The sequence below is a fragment of the Mobula hypostoma genome, chromosome 9 (genome assembly GCF_963921235.1).
Source record: "Mobula hypostoma chromosome 9, sMobHyp1.1, whole genome shotgun sequence".
NCBI classification, from domain to species: Eukaryota; Metazoa; Chordata; class Chondrichthyes; order Myliobatiformes; family Myliobatidae; genus Mobula; species Mobula hypostoma.
The window spans coordinates 129,397,426-129,420,622 of NC_086105.1; the positions used below are offsets into that span (position 1 = coordinate 129,397,426).

At 39.4% G+C, this 23,197-nt stretch overlaps 1 protein-coding gene across 5 annotated transcripts in view; it reads left to right on the top strand.

Moving 5' to 3' along the window:
- The window catches only part of tdrd5 (tudor domain containing 5), a 65,741-nt gene continuing 42,544 nt past the window's right edge, over positions 1-23,197 (top strand). For 4 of the 5 annotated variants that reach the window (XM_063059125.1, XM_063059127.1, XM_063059128.1 and 1 more), the window contains exons 1-5: positions 1-97; positions 9,179-9,417; positions 10,193-10,588; positions 11,000-11,172; positions 12,411-12,494. In XM_063059125.1, the coding sequence (XP_062915195.1) occupies positions 9,186-9,417; positions 10,193-10,588; positions 11,000-11,172; positions 12,411-12,494 (885 nt within the window). In that variant the 5' untranslated portion in view covers positions 1-97; positions 9,179-9,185. The other variant, XM_063059126.1, reaches the window with a different exon arrangement.

Consider the following 23,197-nt stretch of genomic DNA (forward strand, 5'->3'; position numbering starts at 1 on the left):
TGGACATGTGACGCCTTCACCGATAGCTTTTACCACGTGCCTACGGTGATTGATGGCTTTTCAGATACTACCGGATCCGATTTTATATTTAGAATTGGTGAGTCTTCCACTGGCGGCGTTACTACAGTCGACAGTTCCCGAAGTGAAACAAATGTCAAAATTGTTGTGTATTGGGCGTAATAAGGACTGAAGCGGACCTGGAACAATTTACAAAAAAGCCCAGATAAAATTGGTAACCAGGTTTTCCATAGTAATGATATTGATATTTACATTTACAGCGACGTATAATCCAAGCTAGTCGTAAATTGTTAAAACAACTATCAAGGACATGTTAGAACTTAACAAACTGATCGGGTGTTTTGACCGAGTTTTGCGGTAACCAAACTGGCATAAGGCTCGGGACAAACTTTTTTAAAAAATGTCATTTTATGTAACAATTTTTTTCTCAAATCGTCCTTCATCTAAAAATGAGTAAAGCGCTCTGATCCCTTCCTCCCATTGATTAATCTAGATTCTCTTTCAATTTATCAAGAGCTTAATCACTCCCCTAGTAACAAACTTAGCACACTACTTATAAGTTTTAATTCCCCGTTTGAGCTCTTCATCACAGGCTTTTCACTATATTTTAACAATGTCCTGGTCTGTATACAGTTTTTGGTCATATTTAGTACTGGTTTGGTATGGCGTTTTCATTTTCTGAAAATGAATTCTAGGAATTTATTTCTTTTTAATGACTTTAAGCTGTATGCTTTTTATTTAGGCCTTCTAAGTCCCCATGATCTGTCAATTTAGATTGTTATTTGAGTATTAAGTGACCGTCCTTTTCGAATAAAATATAGTACCTCACGGGTCTGTTTCAATTGATTTATTATCCATTTGCCCACTCTACAGAGTGATTTTCCCCTTCCTCCCTCAAATTTAATGTCATTCACAAATTTATTGAACTGTGACCAAAGCAGGAAATAGCAAATGCATTCTGCAGGTCAAGTAGCATACAGGAAGAGAGAAATAGTCAATATTTCTCGTTAACAACCCTTCATCAGAACTGGAAAATTGAGAAAATAAGTATATTTTAAATGAAGAAAGGGAGAGGGTGGAAGGAACTGAGGGAATATGCGTTGTAGGGTGTAGACCAAAGTTGTCAAGAGGACTATTAGATAAATATTGGTTGTTGGAAGTGAAAAAGAAGAAAATACAAACTGAAATATCTAGCTTAAAAATGGCTGGCTACCTGAAATTGTTGAATTCACTATTAAGGCTCTTGGGAAGATGGCGCCAGTGAAGAATGCTACATGGATAGCACTCTCCAGGTGGTCTACGAAACTGTTTCTTTCACTTTCCTTTTACGTCTTTTTCTTTTAAATGTGGTTCTGGTACTGTTGGAGCCTGCGATCTACAGTTTAATGGCGAGTTTTCGGCCGATTGAGCAATCTGCTCTCTGACCAGATGAAGGAAGCACAGCAACTACTGACAAAAGTGGAAATAGAATGCAATAAAGTTGGACGTCACCTAAATGCTAAAAAGACAGAGTACGTGGCGATTAACTGCGACGAAGGTACTCTCAAGACTGTAGAGAATGATACCATTAAGAAAGTCTTTGACTACAAGTACCTCGGGTCAAGAATGATGAGTTCGGAGAAGGACATAAAGATACGGAAGGCGCTGGCGTGGAGGGCTATGAACGACATGAAGGAAATCTGGAAGTTGAACCTGACAAGAGGGCTTAGAAAGTGGATTTTCATAGCAGTCATAGAGTCCATTCTCACGTACGGATGCGAGACGTGGACACACACTAAGACGATGCGAAAGTCTCTAGATGGTTGCTATACACGAATGCTCCAGATGGTTCTTGATGTGATTGCAACAGCACATGACGAATGTCGAGCTCTATAACAACCTACAGATGCTCTCCACTAAAATTGAAGCAAGAAGACTGCAACTAGCGGGGCACTGTCTACGCCACCCCGAGCTACCTGCCAGCCTAGTCATCATATGGGAGCCCAAGCATGGGAGGATGAACCCTGGGCGCCCTCCCAAGACTATGGCCAACACGCTCCTAGAAGACAGTGGTGCGGCTAATGTAGATGAAGTGAACACACTGATGAGGCAGAGGGAGAAATGGGAAGTCCGTCATCGTGCCCGATGCCGGCCCCCTGGGCCTGAGTCGACGTAGTAGTAGTAGTAGTAGTAGTGAGCAATCTGGCGCTTTGCTGACTCTAAAAAGGTTCTGTGAGGCGAGCGTCCTTGAGACCAAGAAGCTTAGAGATGGGGTGCGTGCATGTGTTCGACTCCATTTCACAGTAATTGAAGCTTCAAGAAAGATTGAAACACAGGTGAATGATTGTTCAGCACCACCTACCAGCCTCGCTGCTGCCAGAGGAAGGTGTCTGCATGTGACAGTCTCTTTCTCCTTCGATGCAGTCGGAGGATGATACTGAAGTTCTGGGTCTGTGGTTTGGGGATTGGACTGTAGTTCTCGGTCACTCCTTTTTCTGTTGCTATTTTGGGCGACTTTGAATTGGGACAGCTTGCAGATGAAAAACACTGAGCTGAACTGAATATGTTGTGTTTTAGACATTGTGTTTTTGCTCATTTTTTGTTGCTGTTTGCACAATTTGTTCTTTTGCATGTGTGTGTGGGGGTAATATTTTTCTTTGAATGGGTTCTATTGTTTTCTTTGTTTTGTGGCTGTTTGTGGAGAAGTTGAATCTCAGTGTTGTAAACTGCATGCATACTTTGATAATACTTTGAATCCTTTAAGGCAAGTGTTAACATCCATCATTTACTGTTTATCTCTAAATATCTTGGTGAAACCAATTTCTTTTGAAATTCATACTTTTTTCTGTTTTTTTTCATTGGGGTCGAGTTCTAAATTTTTGCTGTATCATTTTAGTGTTTCTTCTACAGACAGGTGTTCGGCTGACCTGCTTTAGGTGCCTCAGCATATCTTCTCTTATATTTGTATGTGGCCGTAATTACTTACTAGTGCTCTAACCAAATGCTAAATATGACACTATTCTTTCCAGATTTCTATAAATGCACGGAAGTAATCCATCTAAATTAGGTGTTTATGCCATTATTAAAATTAATTAGTTTAATACCTCTCCCTAACTTTATGTTAAGTACATTTATATAGTTATGGCTGGCTGGTGGCGTAGTGGCATCAGTGCTGGACTTCGGAGCAAAGGCTCCTGAGTTCAAATCCAGCCAGCTCCCCTGGCATGCTGTCCATCCATGCTGGGTTGAGCGTCAAGCTAGCAACTCGACCTTGTAAAAAAGAAATTGCCTGCTGCAGAAACATCAACAGCAAAAAGTTGATGGCCTATGCTCTCTCGTGAGTTTAAAGGCAATTTCTTTTTCAGTTATATAGTTACACTTTAAAGTGTTCTGGTCTACCTGACTGGTGTTGTTTGTAATCACTGATGCAAGATAATTATTTAATAAACACAAGTTATTCTGCAGATGCTAGAATTCCAGAGCAACACACACAAAACTGCTGGAGGAACTCAGCAGGTTGAGCAGCATCTATGAAAATGAATAAACAGTTGAAAACAGTTGATGTTTCAGGCCAAGACCCTTCATTAGGACTGGAAAGGAACAGGATAGACTCCTGTGTAAAAAGGTCGCGGGGGGGGAGGAGAAGAGGAGGAGGACAAGCGAGGAGGTGATAGGTGAAGCCATGTGAGTGGGAAAGGTAAAGGGTTGGAGAAGAAGGAATCTGATAGGAGAGGAGAGTGGACTATAGGAGAAAAGGAAGGAGGACGTGCACCAGGAGGAGGTGATAGGTTGGTAGGAGAAGACGTAAGAGGCCAGAGCAGGAATAGAAGAAGTGGAAAGGGGGAAGGGAAAAGAAAAAAGAGAGAAATAGTTACCAGAAGGAGAAATCAGTGTTCATGCCATCAAGTTGGAGGATAGCTAGTTGGAATATGAGGTGTTGCTCTTCCACCTTTTTAAAATTATTTATTAAAATTATTTAATATTTCTGTTCTTTCATTGTCACTTTATGATTTTTATCTTGTCTTAATCCCTTGATCAGAGTCAGGTTTAATAGCACTGGCATGCGTCATGAAACTTGTTAACTTAGTGTCAGCGGTACAATGGAATACATAATCTGTCTAGGTACCATATTCGATGCGGACTTTGGTGACCATGGTTTTCCATATAGATCTATCCTTCGTTTTTTAGATGACTTCTATTTCCTCGATGTGTAGCCACCTGGCTATCCTTTGATGTGCATAAGTCGAGGTCTTCCTGTAGGTTTGCTCCCCTCAATCTTTCCAGAGAGTATGAGTTTTTCTAGTTCATCTTTCCACATGATATGTCCTAGGAATCTGAGTTGTCTTTCTCTTATTGTTGGTATGAGTGATCGAACTGCTTGGGCTCTTCTGAGAACTTCTTCATTTGATGTGTGTGTGGTCCATGAAATTTTTAACATTCTTCTGAAGAACCATAATTCAGCTGCTTCTAATCTCTTTTCCATTGCTGGAGAAATGGTCCAGCATTCACTTCCATAGGTTAGGATAGAATAAATGTAGCACTGCAGTATTCTGTTTTTAGTGTACGTGCTCATCTTTCTGTCTGTTAATATGGTCATTTTTTGGAAAGCTTCTTTCACCATTGCTATTCTGTATTTGATATCTGTGTCGCACCTGCCATTACTTGTTATTAGGCTGCCAAGATATTTGAATTTGTTGACTTGTTTGATGTTTGTATTTCTGATCTTGATCACACATTGTGGGATGTTTGTCTTTCTGGAGATGACCATGCTTTCTGTCTTCTTGGTGTTGACTGAGAGGCCTCTGCGATTACTTTCTGCTGCCACTATAGTGAGTAGTTCTTGAAGTTTTGTTTCTGAGTCAGCTATTAGTACGATGTCATCAGCATATCTGATCTTATTTATATTATGGCCTCCAATTGTGAATCCTTTGATGTCTTTGATACTTGTCAAGATATTTTCACTATACAGGTTGAATAAGTCTGGAGAAAAGACACAACCTTGCCTGACTCCTCTCATGATATTCACATACTCACTCACTTCTCCTTCTATTCTGATGGATGCTGTCTGGTCCCAGTATAAGTTTCTTAAGAAACGTATATATTTCCCATCTATGTCAAGATCTTGAAGCATTTCCAGAAGATCTTGCTGTCTGACAGTGTCAAAAGCTGTATTTGTAATTGATGCAACAAAAACAGACCATCAAACTAAGAGACAGCGAAGAGTACAAACAGTTTGATAAGACAATAAAAAGAAAATGCAGAGAAGCTAAAGACAGATGGCTAAATGAGAAATGCTCAGAGATCGAAATGCCACAAACTCATAACCCTGGAACAAAGTTGATACACAATAAGATTAAAGAACTAACAGGGAAATTACCTTGCTCAGCAAGTGGACGCATCAAGGCAAAAGATGGCAGCTTAATTATGAACAAAGAAGAAATCCTAAACAGATGGACAGAATATGTAAAAGAACTTTTTGAAGACCAAGGAGGAGAAAAACCGAACATAAAGAAGAATCTTGAAGGACCTAGCATTCTAAAATCAGAAATTCGAGCAGCCGTAAATAAAGCAAAACATAACAGAGCAACTGGTCCAGATAACATCGCTGTTGAAATGATACTGGCCTTAGAAAATTTTGGAATAGAGAAAATAACAGAAAGAGCAAATGAAATCTATGATCATGGGGAGATGCCTGATGATTTAAGTAAATCAATGTTCATCACACTTCCAAAGAAAGAGGGAGCAACAGAATGTGGGTTACATCGTACAAAAGCCTGATGAGCCACGTGGCAAAAATTATTCTCAGAGTAATCATGATGAGAGCAAGACACTGTATAAAACCAGAAATCAGTAAAGAACAATGTGGCTTTGTGGAAAACACTGGAATACATAATAATATAGAAAAAATAAGTCAATTACATTAAGTATATATATGTATGTTAAATTAAAAATAATGCAAAAACATAATTTTCTTTAAAAGTAAGGTAGTGTTCATGGGTTCAATGTCCATTTAGAAATCAGATGGCAGAGGGGAAGAAGCTGTTCCTGAATTGCTGACTGTACCTTCAGGCTCCTGTATCACTTTCCTTATGGTAGCAATGAGAAAAAGGCATGATGAGGGGTAATGGGGGTTCTTAATAATGGACATCACCTTTCTGAGACACCGCTCCTTGAAGATCTCTTGGACACCACAGAGGCTAATACCCAAGATGGATCCAAGATTTCCCTGAATCCCTATCAGACATTCCCTTTATTTAGGCGTTAGTAGAAAATTCATACCTTTACTATTTCATAGTTTCATGTTGCTTTCCTAATTAACTTTTGATTTCACACTGAGTCTTGTAATATGGTGGATTCTGGTTAATTTGGATGCATTGGGACCAGTACATTTAGGCCCACTTAAGCAGCTGTCCCAATTAACCTAAAGTTTCATGGAAAAAGTTAAAAGGTGTATATAAAAAAAAGACAATCTACTGTTTAACAGTTTATGCATTTAAATGAAATGCAGAATAAATTAGAACACTTCCAATACCACTACAGTGCTGTAAAATTCCTTTTATTTCTTATTAGTTATCAATGGAGTAGTTCATCTGACATGTTCTTTTGATTGACTATAAATGAACAAAATCAGTGCAGACTCCCAGTGCAGATAATGGACTGCCTTCATGCAATGCTTTAGATGGTTGCATTCTCCAAATCTTCATTTTCATTCTAACATTCAAGTTGATTGTTGATACCTTTGTAATTCCTAACTTGTTGAAGTAGTGAAATTGTTTCATTTTCACTCCTGGCCAAATGGCTGGAATGCTTGAAACCGCAGTGAGCAAAACAGTTTTGAATTGTCTTAATACTTATTTCTTGCCAAATATCAATGAAAAAACATTACTGCTTTTTGACTATATTCTTTCATAGTCCTCTGGTTTTGTGTCTTGCTATCTTAAAAGCCCTGACTTTATGTGTCTGTTTTGGCTCCAGTGAGGAGAATACTGTATTGCAATAAAAGTTTGGGTCAGATCAGTCAATGCTATGCCAGCCCAGTTCAACATTTTATGTGTGCGTGTTCTGTTGAGCAATATTTTAATAATTAAATAATTTTATTTGAAATAATCTCAGATAGATCAATGTTTAAAACACTTACATATGGCCCTGGTTGGTTTGAGTTTTAATTTTATACCAAAGTAGAGCTCTCTTCTGTCATTTCACAATAGATGAAATTGCCCATGACAATTTTGCTGTTTCTATTCACAAACAAGAGAAAATCTGCAGAAGCTGGAACTCAAAACAACACAGACAAAATGCTGGTGGAACTCAGCAGGCCAGACGGCATTTATAGCTGTTTCTTTTTATGTAACACCCTGGTTAAGATTTTTACTGCTATGCTGTAGGTATTTCTTTTTAACAGTTCTGTAAGAGCAGCTTGTTTGGGTTTGAATTGTGATAAGATGCTTGTTATTCAACTTAGGAATGTGTGTCAGCTAATGAGGATGGTAGAATTAGGGGGAGAGGTTTTTGTTGCCGGGGCTAGGAGAAGACAGAAAAAAAGATGGCTGAGGATGCTGTTCTGTTGCATAAGGTGCTTTGTGCAGATGAATGCCCTCAAAGAAGAAGGACCAGTACTCCCATGGGAGACCAGTTTGCCGAGATGGATTTCGAGTGACAGTTGGAAGGTGGTGTGTGCTTTCACGCAGACCGAGGGTCCAGTGCATGAATGATAAGGCAGGTTCAAGATGAGGGCCAGCTTGAGTGCGCATTTGACTGTCTAAGAGTAATGGCTACTTTCTGTTTTTTTTTCTTTCTTTCATTTAATAACTGTTTGCTTAAATTAACATTTTAAAATATACTTTATAACCGTGTGTAGTGTACGACCTGTTATTTCTTGCTGGAGGCAGTAAATCACACAACATTCACACAAACTGGGGTTTGGGTAGGCGAGATGTCCCAACCTCATGGATGTGGCAGGACCAAAGTTGTATACACCCTAGATGGATGAGGCCGGAGAAAGGTGGGTTTATTGCCGCGGAATCCAGTGGCTGTTAGCGAGGGGCTAACGAGCCATATTTCCAGAGAAAAAGGGGGTTTCATTCATTTATTTCTTCCTTCACATTATATCTATTTCTGTCTTCCCTTTCCTTTTTTCAGTTTTTCTCTATTGCAGATATAATTTCTAAAATGTTTGCTACTTCACCCCACGCACCCTACCTACCATCTCTCTTTCCTATTATACTTTGTAATTTTAAATTACCAGCTCTGATTCTACTACAACACTGTATCATTAATCCTTACAATATCCAGTGACCATATATTGCAGACAGCTTAACCACGTGAATAAAACTGTGCCTCATGCTTGCTTATAAATACCTGCTTTTCACACTCCTGAGAGTTTGTCTTCCTTGGGCTGTTGCAAAGTCTCCTTTCTGTTTCATTTCAATTAGGTTTAATTAGCTTCTTGTACATCCCTTCAATCAACCCCATAATGGAATTTTAAAGCTTTTGCCATCTCCCTATTTGCACTTGCTGTTAACCATTGACCCTTTGTGGTTTATGTAGCACATATCCTATCCATGCATCTGCACAACCATTGAGTTTAGTGCAGAAATAGGATAATTCTAGCACTTAATATTTCTATCATTTTAAAATTACAGTTTTAACTTTTCAATATATTGGAATTATAGATATAAGATGGGGGAGAAATAAATTAAGCACTGGAAACAATGATCAGGGACACTCATTTTACGGATATAACAGCTGTAAAGCCCTTTCACATCATCATTAAGAATTGTAAGCTAATATTTTTGTACTTAATAGGATAATGGATGAATAAGAATTGCATTTTATTTTGTGTGGGATAAGGCGGGGTAGAAAATTTGGAATTGCTAACTAGGAAAGGATAGCTGCTGTGCAGCAATGGGATTTATTGATTGATTCTTTTTTGCAAAATACTTCATTTGTTTTATCTTTTTGCAAATTTCTCTTAAAAAGACATGCATTTCTTCCAGTTATTCATGAGTAGTTGTTTACCTGAGTAAATAAAACTTTTAATGTTCTTTTATTTTGAAATCCTCTAAACAAGTCAGATTCAAATTCTTAATCCTGATTGTTCTCTTGAAAGTTTTCAATGGCCAAGTATTTTTTATTTAAGAGAAGTTGTTCAGATTTTATTTATTCTTTATAAATATTGTAGTGTGAAGATGTCAGACCAGCAGGAGCTGCTGGAGGTTACCAAGAAGGAGGTGCGGTCTCTGCTGATTTCTTCCAAAAATAATTTGACCCTTGCTGACCTTCAAAAAGATTACCAGACCATGATGGGAAAGCATCTACCTTGGCATGCTTTAGGTTACAAATCTGCTCTGGAGTTTGTCTCAAGCATGCCAGATACTATCAATGTTCTCACATCTGCCAACAACATCATCCTCCTGAAAGGTATGCGTTCATTCTTTGTTTAATGCAGAGGAATAATTAATTTAGAACATTTTTGTTATTTTGCTATTCAGTCAAATGGGCTGTTATTTGTTAACACCATCTCTGACTAAGAAGGTAGAACAGAAGTTTTGCTATAAGCCTTGAATCATTGCTGCTCAATTGGGTGTCACATGTTCTAGTCTTCTGTTTTTTAGATGATAGAAAAATTACTCTTTGTTGAGATATTTGGCTTCCAAGATGTGGAAGGTTGTTCCTGCTATTTCTTAAATTGGTCATTGTTCCTGATGGAAGACATTGGCAGGGAGTGTATCTTAGATAATTATCTAAGATAATACCATTGCCATAAAGTAGTACCAAAGAATGCTAACATATTACCAATAGAGGAGGCATAGCCTCAATTCTCAATTTTCTCTGCATAACATTTCTTCAGTTCCAGGCTGGAGTGCTAGCCTAGATGCTGTACTAAAATCTCTGGAGTGGAACTGAATTAATAAACTACTAATTTTGGTGAGATTGCTTCTACCTTCTATGCCTTTAAGAGCTTTATTTAAATCTAAAGCAAATGTCTGTCGGGGACCTATATAGATTTATCATTTTAATGGATTTTTTAAATGTTCTCAGTACTACTGCCTGAAATCATGATTATCAAGTGAAATTTTAATAATGGCATTCAATCATTATACTTGGTGAAAGGTAATGTGTACTTATTATGTGAATGGTGTCAGATTTTCTGTATATGTATATACAGTAATAATCCTGCCTTTTTTCACCTCAGGTGTTGGTAATGAAGCAACAAAAGGAATTGAAGAATTGGTGACAAAAGCAAAGGTTTCCAACAAGACTAAAACTACCTTGAGGAAAATAAGACCTAAATATGAACCAAAACAGAATGTCCTGCCTAGGAGGTGCAATACCACCCCAGTTTTACCTGCATTGGTGAAATGTGAACTTCGAGAACTAGTGGCATCCTTTCCCCAAGGTGTTCTGCTGTCTGATTTTGACAGTTTTTTTTTGAAAAAATACGGAAAGCCGTTTCAGTACACACAGTATGGCTTTTTCTCCTTGCACGAAGTTCTCAAAACAATTTCAGAAGATGTTGAGATACAACAGACACGCCAGGGTTCGCTGCTATTACTGAGAAACAAAAATAAAGGAAGTCCACTGAAACAAGGTGTGTTTTGAGTTGCAAAGAGTGTACTTTGGTTTTATTAATTTTAAAGTTAATTTGATTTATATTGCTTTTTTAAAGATTTAAACGACTCAACTTTACCCAATTGTTAATTTATTCCTCCCGGTGTTCATACATTCAAGAGAAACTTTGAAATTCATAGATGTTAATGTTGTTCTTTAGCTGACTATGTATGATAAATTGTAGAATGCCATTGGGGGGAAAATCTTTTTTCCCCTTTGTTCAGCTTGTTGAAATTAAGTGCCTGTCAAAGAATCATGAAGTAACATTAATATTTGCTATGACAGACTAGATGTTGCGTGATACTACACAGAATGGTAACATAAAACTGCAACTTGGTTCTTCAAGTTTTGCTGTGATTTTCTTGTAATCCCCTATTTGCTGTTCATATAGGTAAACAATCTAACCAGTCCGTCCAGACCAATGAATCCCAAGCAAAGGCAATAACTGTGCAACCAGACCCCAGCAAAACACCCACAAGTAAACCAGTTTTGCCACTTTCAAAATTGGAAAATACACCAGGTACTGCTCCAGACCCAGAATATTTTGAGAGAGATATGAAAAAGGTCAGCATTTAGTTTGGTGTTTGTAATCTATATTTCGCATATAGAGCTTCATTATGTTGTTACACGCAACAATGGTTCCTCACATAGCCATCATAATTTCAGATCAAATAATTGCATGTTTTTGCCATATAGAATTGGAAAGCAGGAGAGAATGGCCCTGTATAGCTTTTACAAATTTAATCCTGCCATTGACAGGTGTTTGCCTGTGCTTTTGATCAAAGAATGTTGTAAAGAAAATAACTGGAGAGCAGAAAAATAAAAGAATGAACCAAGTGAATTGTGTAGCATTCACTCATATCTTGATGTTTTGGCTGTTTAAGGCAATATATTGATGTTGATATGTTTCATTATGTTTAACAATATTTTCTTCCTCCATATTTTTAGTTTGTATCTGTGTCTTCTTTCTCTATCATAAATCAGGGCTTCTGTGTCTCTGTTTCTCCAGACTTTCTGGTGATTTTTGTTATATATTGTCGGCCCTATTGCATGTATATTTACTTTCCTTGTAGTACATTGGTTTTCTTTGCAGTATTTTCTTACCGTTGGATAATTAATGTCGTTTTTTCCTGTTTTCACCTTTGAGCTATAGGTACCCCTGTATCAGCATCCTGAATCTATTTTATCCAATTAGTTTGTGGATTCGGGATGCTGAATAGCCTACTTGTTTGATTAAAATTTATATATAAACATATCTGATAAACTGGAAGCATCACACCAGTAAATAATCAGGGTGATTTACATATTTGCAAATTGTAAAATTAATTAAAAATTTGCCTTGTGCAAATCGGGTATTATGGTAAAGAAAATGCTAGAAACACCCAGATCAGTCATAATTTGTTGCTCCTGTTTTAATATGTAACCTTTGTTGCTGTTTTGATGAAAGATATGTACCTTAAGCATCATATCATCTGTTTTCTCTACAGGTATTAGCCATCTCGCTAGGTTTTGTCTTTGTGTTCATTGCATTATATTTGAGAAGCTAAGTAGCTATATCTCAAGCAAGCAAAAATAAATCTGTTCCATCATGACCAGCTTTCATTTAAATCAGCTGCCAAAAGATGGCTTACTAAAACACCAGGTAGCCCTTAATCTTGGAAATGACTGTTGACAAGATAAAGGACTACATGTCAAGAATGCATTGAGCAATAAGAATAACAATTTTATTTGTTACATTTATCTTCGACGTTTAATTGATGATATGAAATGACATGTTGTCAACCTCTGTTTTTGTGTTCAAGGTTGAAGCAGACTTGAGGACTGTAATTATAGACAAAGGGGTTGGAGGGACCATGGATTCAAAAATAAAGGAGAAAATTCTTTTCGTAAGTAGAATTCAAACATTATATCACAACTGTTTTTCTGACTAGTGCTAAAGTGGTAACACTAAAACTGTATGTAGTGCTCTGCAGCCTCACCAACATCTTGCACAAATGCAACATAATACTCAATACCCTGATTGACGAAAGCAAATGTCTTCTTTGTCATCCCAACTATCTTTGACACTACTTTCAGCAAACTGTGTACCTGGATTCGTGGGTTGCTCTGTTCCACACATTCTGCAGGGTGCTACCATTCACTGTATAAATCCTATTTTGTTTGACTTACCAAAATGCAGCACCTCACACTTATCCAGATGAAACTTCATTTGCTAGTCCTCAGTCCACTTACCTGGCTGAGTAAGATCTCTTTGTAATTTGTGATAACTTACTAAACTGTCTAACAATACCACCAATTTTAGTATCATCCACAAGATAGGTAACTGTGCCTTACAGGAGAAAATCTGCAGATGCTGGAAATTCAAGCAACACACACAAAATGCTGGTGGAACGCAGCAGGCCAGGCAGCATCTATAGGAAGAAGCACAGTCGACGTTTCGGGCCGAGACATCGACTGTACTTCTTCCTATAGATGCTGCCTGGCCTGCTGTGTTCCACCAGCATTTTGTGTGTGTTGCTTAACTGTGCCTTATACTTTCTCATCCAAGTAGTTTAGAGTGCCTTGAAAAAGTACTTAACCCCCACAGCTATTTACTGTCTCATTTTATAAGTTAAAATATATTGAAGCAGGAATTTTTTGAGCTAATCTACAAGTCATCGTGCATCATGTCAAATCATAAGAAAAATTCCAAAACATGTCAACAGTGTACAAAAAATTAAAAACTAAAATTGTGAGGCTGAAACAGATCCTGGAAAGGTGTAATAATAACAGAGTTGTCGTAGTGGGAGATTTTAATTTCCCAAATATCGATTGGCATCTCCCTAGAGCAAGGGGTTTAGATGGGGTGGAGTTTGGTATGTGTGTTTAGGAAGGTTTCTTGACACAATATGTAGATAAGCCTACAAGAGGAGAGACTGTACTTGATTTGGTATTGGGAAATGAACCTGGTCAGGTGTCAGATCTCTCGGTGAGAGAGACAGAATTATGATCACTATCTCCTTTACAATAGCATTGGAGAGAGATAGGAACAGACAAGTTAGAAAAGCATTTAATTGGAGTAAGGAATTATGAGGCTATCAGGCAGGAACTTGGAAGCTTAAAGTGAGAACAGGTGTTCTCAGGGAAAGGTACAGAAGAAATATGGGAAATGTTCAGGGGATATTTGTGTGCAGCTCTGCATCAAGTTGGCATCAAGTTGGATAAGATGCTGAGACCGGATGAGATGTACCCCAGGCTACTGTGGAGGCGAGGGAGGAGATTGCTGAGCCTCTGGCGATGATCCTTGCATCATCGATGGGGACGGGAGAGGTTCCGGAGGATTGGAGGGTTGCGGATGTTATTCCTTTATTCAAGAAAGGGAGTAGAGATAGCCCAGGAAATTATAGACTAGTAAGTCTTACGTCAGTGGTTGGTAAGTTGATGGAGAAGATCCTGAGGAGCAGGATTTATGAACATTTGGAGAGGTATATAAATACTGCATTTCTGTTTTGACTGTAAGCGTTCTTTTAGGAATTATTTATAATTTCTTCATGCAATATAAAGTGTATCCGACATGCAGCCAAAATTTAAAATCTCAGTTGACAAAATAAAAATAAGTACTTAAATTTGCAGTTTTGTTTCAGAAACTGCCTAAAGAATGTGTCATAAAAAGTTGTATAAATAATTTTACAAGAAAGGTTTTGTTAAGTATATCAGGAGCAATTCGTGCAAAACTAAAACTGTGATTATTCAAGACGCAAGTTACTTCTGATTTTTAATCTTGTATCATCTGGTTCTTTCTCCTTGATGCTGCAATAAATGACATTCCTCTTCCTGAAAGTATAGTCTTCACTGGAGTGATTCTTTACTTTGGCTCAGTGTTCTCTTCAAGATGCCACCTTGTTTATTGAGCAAACTGTGTGCTAAAAGTTCTGCATAGTGTTCTTTAGCAAAATGATTTGTTTGATGGGTCCTTTCTTGTATGCATTACAAGGAAATCACAAGATAGTGTTGAAATTACCATATTTATTAAAACAAATTTACTTGTGGGGTTGTAAGAGCCCAAGGTAGTGGAAGAAATGTGTTAACATGGATTAAAAATTGGTTGAAAAAGTAAGTCCTTTTCAGGCTGGAAGGATATATAAGTGGAATATATTAGGATTGGTTTTTGGCCCTCAAATGTTTGCTATTTACATTAATGATCTGTAGGAGGGAACAATATGTAATATTTAGAAGTTTGCTGATATGAAAATGGGTGGATGGGAATATTGTGATGATGGCATTGTGTTTCTGTAATGGGATATAGATTGAACAAAAATCTGGCAAATGGTTTATTGTGAGGAGGTGTGAGGCCATGTTTTTTGGTAAAAAAGTCAGAAGGCAAATTATTATCTGAATGGGAAAATGCGTGTTTTTTAAGTGATCCAGGTGTTCTAGTGTATGAATCACAGGAGTTATTGGACAGTCTCACAGGTAATTAAGAAGGTAAACTGTATTTTTTCCTTTATTGTAAAGTTGCTAGAGTTTAAACCTAGAGGTTTTGTGCAGTTGTACAGGGATTGTTGAGGCCATACCTGAAATACTGTGCACAGTTTTGGTCAACATACCTGAAAAAGGGTATGGTTGTGTTGGAGCAGATCAAAGGAAATTTAACCGGACTAATTTCTGGAACAAGATGGATAACAATGTTGGTCTTTGTGTTCTTGAATGTGATGGTGTGAGTCCTGAGACTCATGTCCCTCCTTCCTGATGGCAGCAACAAGAAGAGACCATGGCCTAGATGGTTGGTGTCCAAAAATACTTTGGGCAAATATTATGTTGCAACAAAGGACTTTTCAGCTGTTCTTGAAATTTGATGTACAAAGAAAGAATAGTGAAGGTGAATTTTTGTGCTAAAGAAGAAATAGCTGCTAATTGACATCTTTAAGTGTATTAACTAGTTAAAGAGTGAAAAATTATTATCACTATAATTGGTTTATCATTGTTCCATGTACTAACATATAGTGAAAAGCTTGTCTCACTGTTTATAGAGGTCAAATCTTTACACTGTGCATTGAGCGAGAATAAGGTGTAGAAAAATAACAATGCAAAATAAAGTGTAGAAGCTACTGGAAAAGTGCGGTTCAGGTGATGATAAAGTGCAAGATCATAACGATGTAGCATTATATGCCAAGTTTAAAAAGCGAGTGGCACCTGTTGAAACTTGTTTGCAGAGCGCAAGATCGTGGAGTGAGTTGAAGATAGTTCCTTGTAGACTTTATGTGCTAGTTTTAAAATGCAAGATCAGCCTGTCGGGACTTGTCTGCAGAGCGGCAGATTGCTTGGGTAAATAGTAACTTAGCAAGTGCTGATTTTAAAAAGTAAGCTTTAAGCAGAGTGGCCATTGTGTGATGGACAGTGTTAGAGTGGTCAGGCTTTGGCAAGAACAGGCAGAGGCTAGTACTTAAGTTTTAAAAGTTAGAGGTATAACAACTGTAGGGAGGATGGTAGTTCAGGCAGTGGAATTCTCCTCCAATGAGATGTGGCATTTCAAGGTACCAAACATCTGCAGGGAGTGCACCCAACTTCAGCTCTTGACTGATAAAGGTCAAGGAACTGAAGCTGGAGCTGGATGTACTCCAAAAGGTTGAAAATCTCATGGATGAAACCTTTACTGAAGTGTTCACACTCTCATAGTGGCACTTTGGCTGGCTCTAAGGCTCAGCAGGGAAGGGTAAAGTCAGGCAGTGCGACAGTGATAAGAGACTTGATAGTTTGGGGGATGGACAGCAGATTCTGTGGCCTCAAAAGAGAAGCCAAGATGGTGTGTTGCCTCCCAGGTGCTAGGGTCCAGAGCAGCTACAGAAGATACTTAAGAAGGAAGGTTAGCAGCCAGAGATTGTGGTCCACATTGGCACCAATAACATGGGTAGAAAGGGGGAAGAGGTCCTGTGCAGTGAGTATAGAGAGTTAGAGGCTGAAGAGTAGGACCTCCAAGGTAGCAATCCCTGTATTAAGATTCAAGATTCATTTATTATCTAAGAATGTATAAATTATATAACCTTGAGATTTGCGTGCTCATAGGTAGCCACAAAGCAAGAAACCCGAAAGAACCCAATTAAAAGGGAAAAAAAAATTAAAAAAGACCAACACTCAACGTGTAAGAGTAGGAAAAAAAGTACAAAGCATGCAAATAATTGAAATGAACAGCAGCATTCCGAACCAAAATTAAATCCTCAGATCTGGAACCCGGGGCAGCCCGGAGTAGGCCCAAAGCCTCGCTTATTAGTTCAGCATATTAGCAGACACAGAGCATAGCAGCCAGGGCAGTCTTCATAGTTTCAGCGCCATGGAGATGACCTTCACAAAGATCAAGCGGAGTCAGCTCTTGTCCCAACACCACATGCTAGTCAGGGCACAAATAGGATGATAGTATAGATGAATGAGTGGCTGAGGAAGTGGTGTAGAGAGCAGGGTTTCGGAATTCTGGATCATTGGGATCTCTTCTGGGGAAGGTATGATTTGTATGAAAAGGTCAGGTTACATCTGAGTCCAAGGGGGAACATTATCCTTGTGGACATGTCTGCTAGAACTGTTGGGAAAGGTTTAAACTAATCTGGCGGGGGGTGAGGGTGAGAACCAGAGTGATAAGGCTGAGGATGGACTGTTGGTATACAAGTTGATGCAGTGTGTAGTGAGATTGGGAGAAAGTACAGGCAAATGATAGGGCAAAATAATAGTCAATGGGATGAGTTAAAGTGTAACATGGGGTTCATATTGAAAAGGATGATGAATACAGGACTGAAGGTGTTATATTTGATTGCATACAGTACATGGTATAGGGTAGGTGATCTTGTAGCACAGAGATTGGCAAATATGACGTAGTGAGTATCATAGTTAGCTTAACATCCAAGGATACACTTTGCATCAAAAGGCACATAGGCGGAGGGGTTGGGGTGGCTCTGTTCTTAAAAATGAAATCAAATCCTTAGAAAGAGGTGACATGGGATCAGAAGATACGGAATTCTCATGGGTGAAGTTTAAAAACTACAAGGGTAAAAAGACCCTGATGGGTGTTAAATCCAGGATCCCAAACAGTAGCCAGGATGTGGGATGCATATTTCAACAGGAAATAGAAAAGGCCTCTAATAAGGGCAATGTTATGGTAGTTATGGGGGACTTCAATTTGCAGGTAGTTTGGGGAAAATCAAGTTGGTGCTGGATCCGAAGAGAGGGAATTTGTAGAATTCCTACAAGATGGCTTTTTAGAGCAGCTTGTGATTGAGCCCCCTAGGCGAAAGGCAATTCTGGATTAGGTGTTGAACAATGAACCAGATTTGATTAGGGAGCTTAAGGTAAAGGAACCTGTAAGAAGCATTGATTAGAAGATGATAGAATTCACCCTGCAGCTTCAGAGTGAGAAGATAGTCAGATGTATTACATTAGAGTAAAGGGAATTACAGAGGAATGAGAGAGGAATTACAGAGGGGAGCTGGCCAGAGTTGATTGTAAGGGGACACTAGCAGGGATAACGGCAGATCAGCAATGGCTGGAGTTTTTGGAGGCATTTTGGAAGGTACAGGATAGATACATCCCTAAGATGAAGTATTCTAAAAGGAGGATAAGGCAACTGTAGCTGACAAGAGAAGTCAAAGCAGCATAAAAGGAAAAGAATGGGTATATAACAGCAAAAATTAGTGGAGGATTGGAAAGCTTCTGAAAATAAACAGAAGAGAGAAAAGATGAAATATGAAGGTAAGTTAACCATTAATATAAAAGAGGATACCAAAAGATTTTTTCAGATATATAAACAGTAAGGAGAGGTGAAAGTAGATATTGAACTGCTGGAAAATGATGCTAGAGAGGTGGTCATGGGGGACAAAGAAATGGCAAACAAACTTAATTAGTATTTTGTGTCATCCTTCCCCGTGAAAGACACTAGCAGTATGCTAGAAGTTTAAGAGTCTTGCGCAGAAGTGAGTGTGGTTGCTATTATCAAGGAGAATGTTTTAGGAATCTGAAAGGTCTGAACGTAGATAAGTTACATGGGCCAGCTGGACTGCACCTCAGTGTTTTGAAAGAAGTAGCCGAAGAGATTGTGGAGACATTAGTAAGGATCTTTCAAGAATCACTAGATTCGGGAATTGTTGCATTAAGAAGGGAGGGAGGAAGAAGGCTGGTTAGCCTAAAATTTCAGTGCTTGGGAAGATGATGGAGTCCATTATTAAGGATGAGGTTTTGGGGGTGCACGATGAAGTAGGCCGAAGTCAGCAAGGTTTCTGTTGGAATTCTTTGAGGAAATAACACTTTGGTAGGACCAGCCAGGGTAGTTATTACACAGTGGCACTGAGGAGTGTGGTAAAACAAAGGGATCTGGGAATACAGGTACATAACTTGTTGAGAATGGCGCCACAGGTAGATACTATATGTTTGTGTAGAAATCTTTTGTCATATTGGCCTTAATAAATCAATGTATTGAGTACAGAAGATGAATGTTATGTTGAATTTGTATAAGACGTTGGTGAGGCCTAATTTGGAGTATTGTGTACAGTTTTGGTCACCTATCTACAGGAAAGTTGTAAATAAAGTTGAAAGACTTCAGAAAAAAATTACAAAGATGTTGCCTGGTCTGGAGGACCTGAGTTATATGGAAAGATTGAATAAGATTATTCTTTAGAATGTAGAAGATTGAGAGGAGATTTGATAGAGGTATACAAAATGATGAGGAGTATAGCTAGGATAAAGGCAAGCAGGCTTTTTTCACTGAGGTTGGGTGTGACTACAACCAGAGATCATGGGTTAAGGTTGAAAGGTGGGAAGTTTAAGGGGAACAAAGAGGAAATTTCTTCACTCAAAGGGCCGTGAGAGTGTGGAATGAGCTGCCAGCACAAGTGGTGCGTGCGATTTTGATCTCAATGTTTAAGAGAAGTTTGGATGGGTTCATGGATAGTTGGGATATGGAAGCATATGGTCCAAGTGCAAGTTGATGGGAGTAGGCAGTGTAAATTGTTTCAGCATGGACTAGATAGGCTGAAAGGCCTGTTTCTTGCTGTACTTCTCTCTGACTAACAAGCAGAGTAGACAAAGGAGAGTACGTGGATGTTGTTTACTTGGACATTCAGGATACTTTTGACAAGGTGCTGCACATGAGGCTCCTTAACAAAATAAGAGCCCATGGTATCACAGGAAAGATAGTACTATGGGGAAAGCATTGGCTGATTGGCTGGAGGCAAAGGATGGGAATAAAGGGAGCCTTTTCTAGTTGGCTGCCAGTGTTCCACGGAGGGCTGTGTTGGGACTGCTTTTTATGTTATATGTCAACATTTTGAAGGCCTGAATTGATAGCTTTGTGGCCAAGTTTGCAAAGATAAGACCATAAAATATAGGAGCAAAATTAAGCCACTCAGCCCATCAAGTCTGCTCCACCATTTCATCATGGCTGATGTATTTTCCCTCTCAACCCTATTCTTCTGCTTTCTTCCTGTAACCTTTCACAACTTGGCTAATCAGGAACCTGTCAATCTCTGCCTTAAATAGAACTAGTGACCTGGTGTTCACAGCTGCCTGTGGCAATGAATTCCACAGATTCATCACTGTAAGGCTAAAGAATAAGAATCCAAATCAGAATCAGGTTTATTATTACTGGCATGTGACGTGAAATTTGTTAACTTAGCAGCAGCAGTTCAAAGCAATACATAATCTAGCAGCGAAAATAATAATAAAATTTTAAAAAATAATAATAAATAAACAAGTAAATTAATTACGTATATTGAATAGGTTTTTTAAAAAATGGGAATACTGTATATTTTTAATACAGTGAGATACTGTCCAAAGATTCAATGTCCATTTAGGAATCATATGGCAGAAGGGAAAAAGCTGTTCCTGAATCGCCGAGTGTGTGCCTTCAGGCTTCTGTACCTCCTACCTGATGGTAACAGTGAGAAACGGGCATGCCCAGGGTACTTTGTAGGCTAGTATCCAAGATGGAGCTGACTAGATTCACAACCTTCTGCAGCTTCTTTCAGTCCTGTGCAGTAGCCCTTCCATACCAGACAGTGATGTAGCCTGTCAGAATGCTGTCCATGGTACAACTATAGAAGTTTTTGAGTGTATTTGTTAACATGCCAAATCTCTTCAGACTACTAATAAAGTATAGCCGCTTCTTGCCTTCTTCATAACTGCATCGATATGTTGGGACTAGGTTAGATCCTCAGATATCTTGACACCCAGGAACTTGAAGCTGCTCAGTCTCTCCACTTCTGATCTCTCTATGAGGATTGGTACGTGTTCCTTTGTCTTACCCTTCCAGAAGTCCCCAATCAGCTCTTTTGTCTTACTGACGTTGAGTGCCAGCTTGTTGCTGCGGCACCATTCCACTAGCTGGCATATCTCACTCCTGTACGCTCTCTTGTCACCACCTGAGATTCTACCAACAATGGTTGTATCGTCAGCAAATTTATAGATGGTATTTGAGCTATGCCTAGCCACACAGTCATGTGTATATAGAGAGTAGAGCAGTGGGCTAAGCACACATTCCTGGGGTGCACCAGTATTGATTGTCAGCGAGGAGGATATGTTATCACCAATCTGCACAGATTGTGGTCTTCCGGTTAGGAAGTCGAGGATCCAGTTGCAGAGGGAGGTACAGAGGCCCAGGTTCTGCAACTTCCTCCTCATCTTCTGCAAATTCCTTCTCACCTCCTTTCTAAGTAGACATCCCTCTATTCTGAGGCTGTGCTCTGTGGTCCTAGACTGTCCCACCATAGGAAACATCCTCTCCACATCCACTCTACTGAGGCCTTTCCACATTCAATAGGTTTCATTGACGTCCCCCCTCATTCTTCTGAATTCCAATGAGTATAGTCCAGAGCCATCAATCAGTCCTTGTATGGTCATCCTTTCATTCCTGGAATTATTCTCATGAACCTCCTTGGAACCCTCTCCAATGTCAGCACATCCTTTCTTGGATAAAGGGCCCAAAAAGAGGGAGGAGAAGATGGCGGTGCGATGCAATGCGCGCGGCCGTTCCGAATGATATCGTATGTGTTAACTAGGGGCTGTGCACAATCCTGATTTGATGGAGACAGCCATGAGAAGCACGGAGGAACACCTGGAGAAACTTCTGAAATGCCTGCTTCGCTGCCGCTGCTACTGTGCGATCAAGAATCTCCGGAGGAGAAGGCCCTGAATCCTTGGCTTTGCCTGTTGCCGGGGCCGGGGTCGAAGTGCTCGGCAGAGATGGTGCTCGGCACTTGGTGTCGGAGAGCTGGTCGGAGGCTTGGAGTTTTCGGACGGACTCGGAGTCGGACTGTGGTCGGATGCTTCCAGGATGCTGCATCGGCAAGTTTGCGGTGCTGGAGGTTCACCGTCTGCATGAGATGATGGGAATTTCAAGAGACTTTGAGACTTTTTACCGTGTGTCCATGGTCTGTTCTTTTATCAAATTACAGTATTGCTTTGCACTGTTGTAACTATTTGTTATGTGGTTTTTGTCAGTTTTTCAATCGGTTTGTCATGTGTTTCTGTGATATCATTCTGGAGAAACATTGTATCATTTCTTAATGCATGCATTATTAAATGACAATAAAAGAGGACTGCGTGTCCTCATAATCTAATCTAATCTAAAAACTGTTCACAATACTCCCAAGTGAGGCCTCATTAGTGCCTTATAAAGCTTCAGCATTATATCCTGATTTTTACACTGGTGTCCTCTCAAAATGAATGCTGACATTGAATTTGCCTTCCTCACCGTTGACTCATTCTGCAAGGTGACTTTCAGGGAATCCTGTATGAGGTCTCCCAAGTCTGCACCTCCGAGTTTTGAATTTCCTGCCCATGTCATTAATAGTCTATGCTTTTGTTCCGTCTATCAAAGTGCATGACTATAACCTTCCTGACACTGTATTTCATCTGCTGCTACTTTGCCCATTCTCCTGATCTTCTAAGTGCTTCTGCAGACTCCCTGCTTCCTCAATACAGAGAAACATAAAAAACATACAGCACAATACACAAAGCTGTGCTGAACATGTCCCTACCTTAGAAATTCCAAGGCTTTACACATAGCCCTCTATTTTTCTAAGCTCCAGGTAGCCATCCAGGAGTCTTTTTAAAGACCCTATCGTTTCCGCCGCCGCCAGCAACCCATTCCGCATACTCACCACTTCATGCAGAAAAAAAAATTTACCCCTGACATTTCCTCTGTATCTACATCCAAGCACCTTAAAACTATGCCCTCTCATGCTAGCCATTTCAGCCCTGGGGGAAAGCCTCTGACTACCACACTGATCAATGCCTCTCATTATCTTGTACACCTCTGTCAGGTCAGCTCTCATCCTCCGTCGCTCCAAGTAGAAAAGGTTGAGTTCACTCAACCTATTCTCATAAGTCATGCTCCCCAATCCAGGCAACATCCTTGTAAATCTCCTCTGCACCCTTTCCATAGTTTCCACGTCCTTCCTATAGTGAGGTGACCAGAATTGAACACAGTACTCCAAGTAGGGTCTGGCCAGGGTCCTATATAGCTGCAACATTACCTCTCAGCTCTTAACCTCAATCCCATGATTGATGAAGGCCAATGCACCGTATGCCTTCTTAACCACAAAGTCAACCTGCGTAGCAGCTTTGAGCGTCC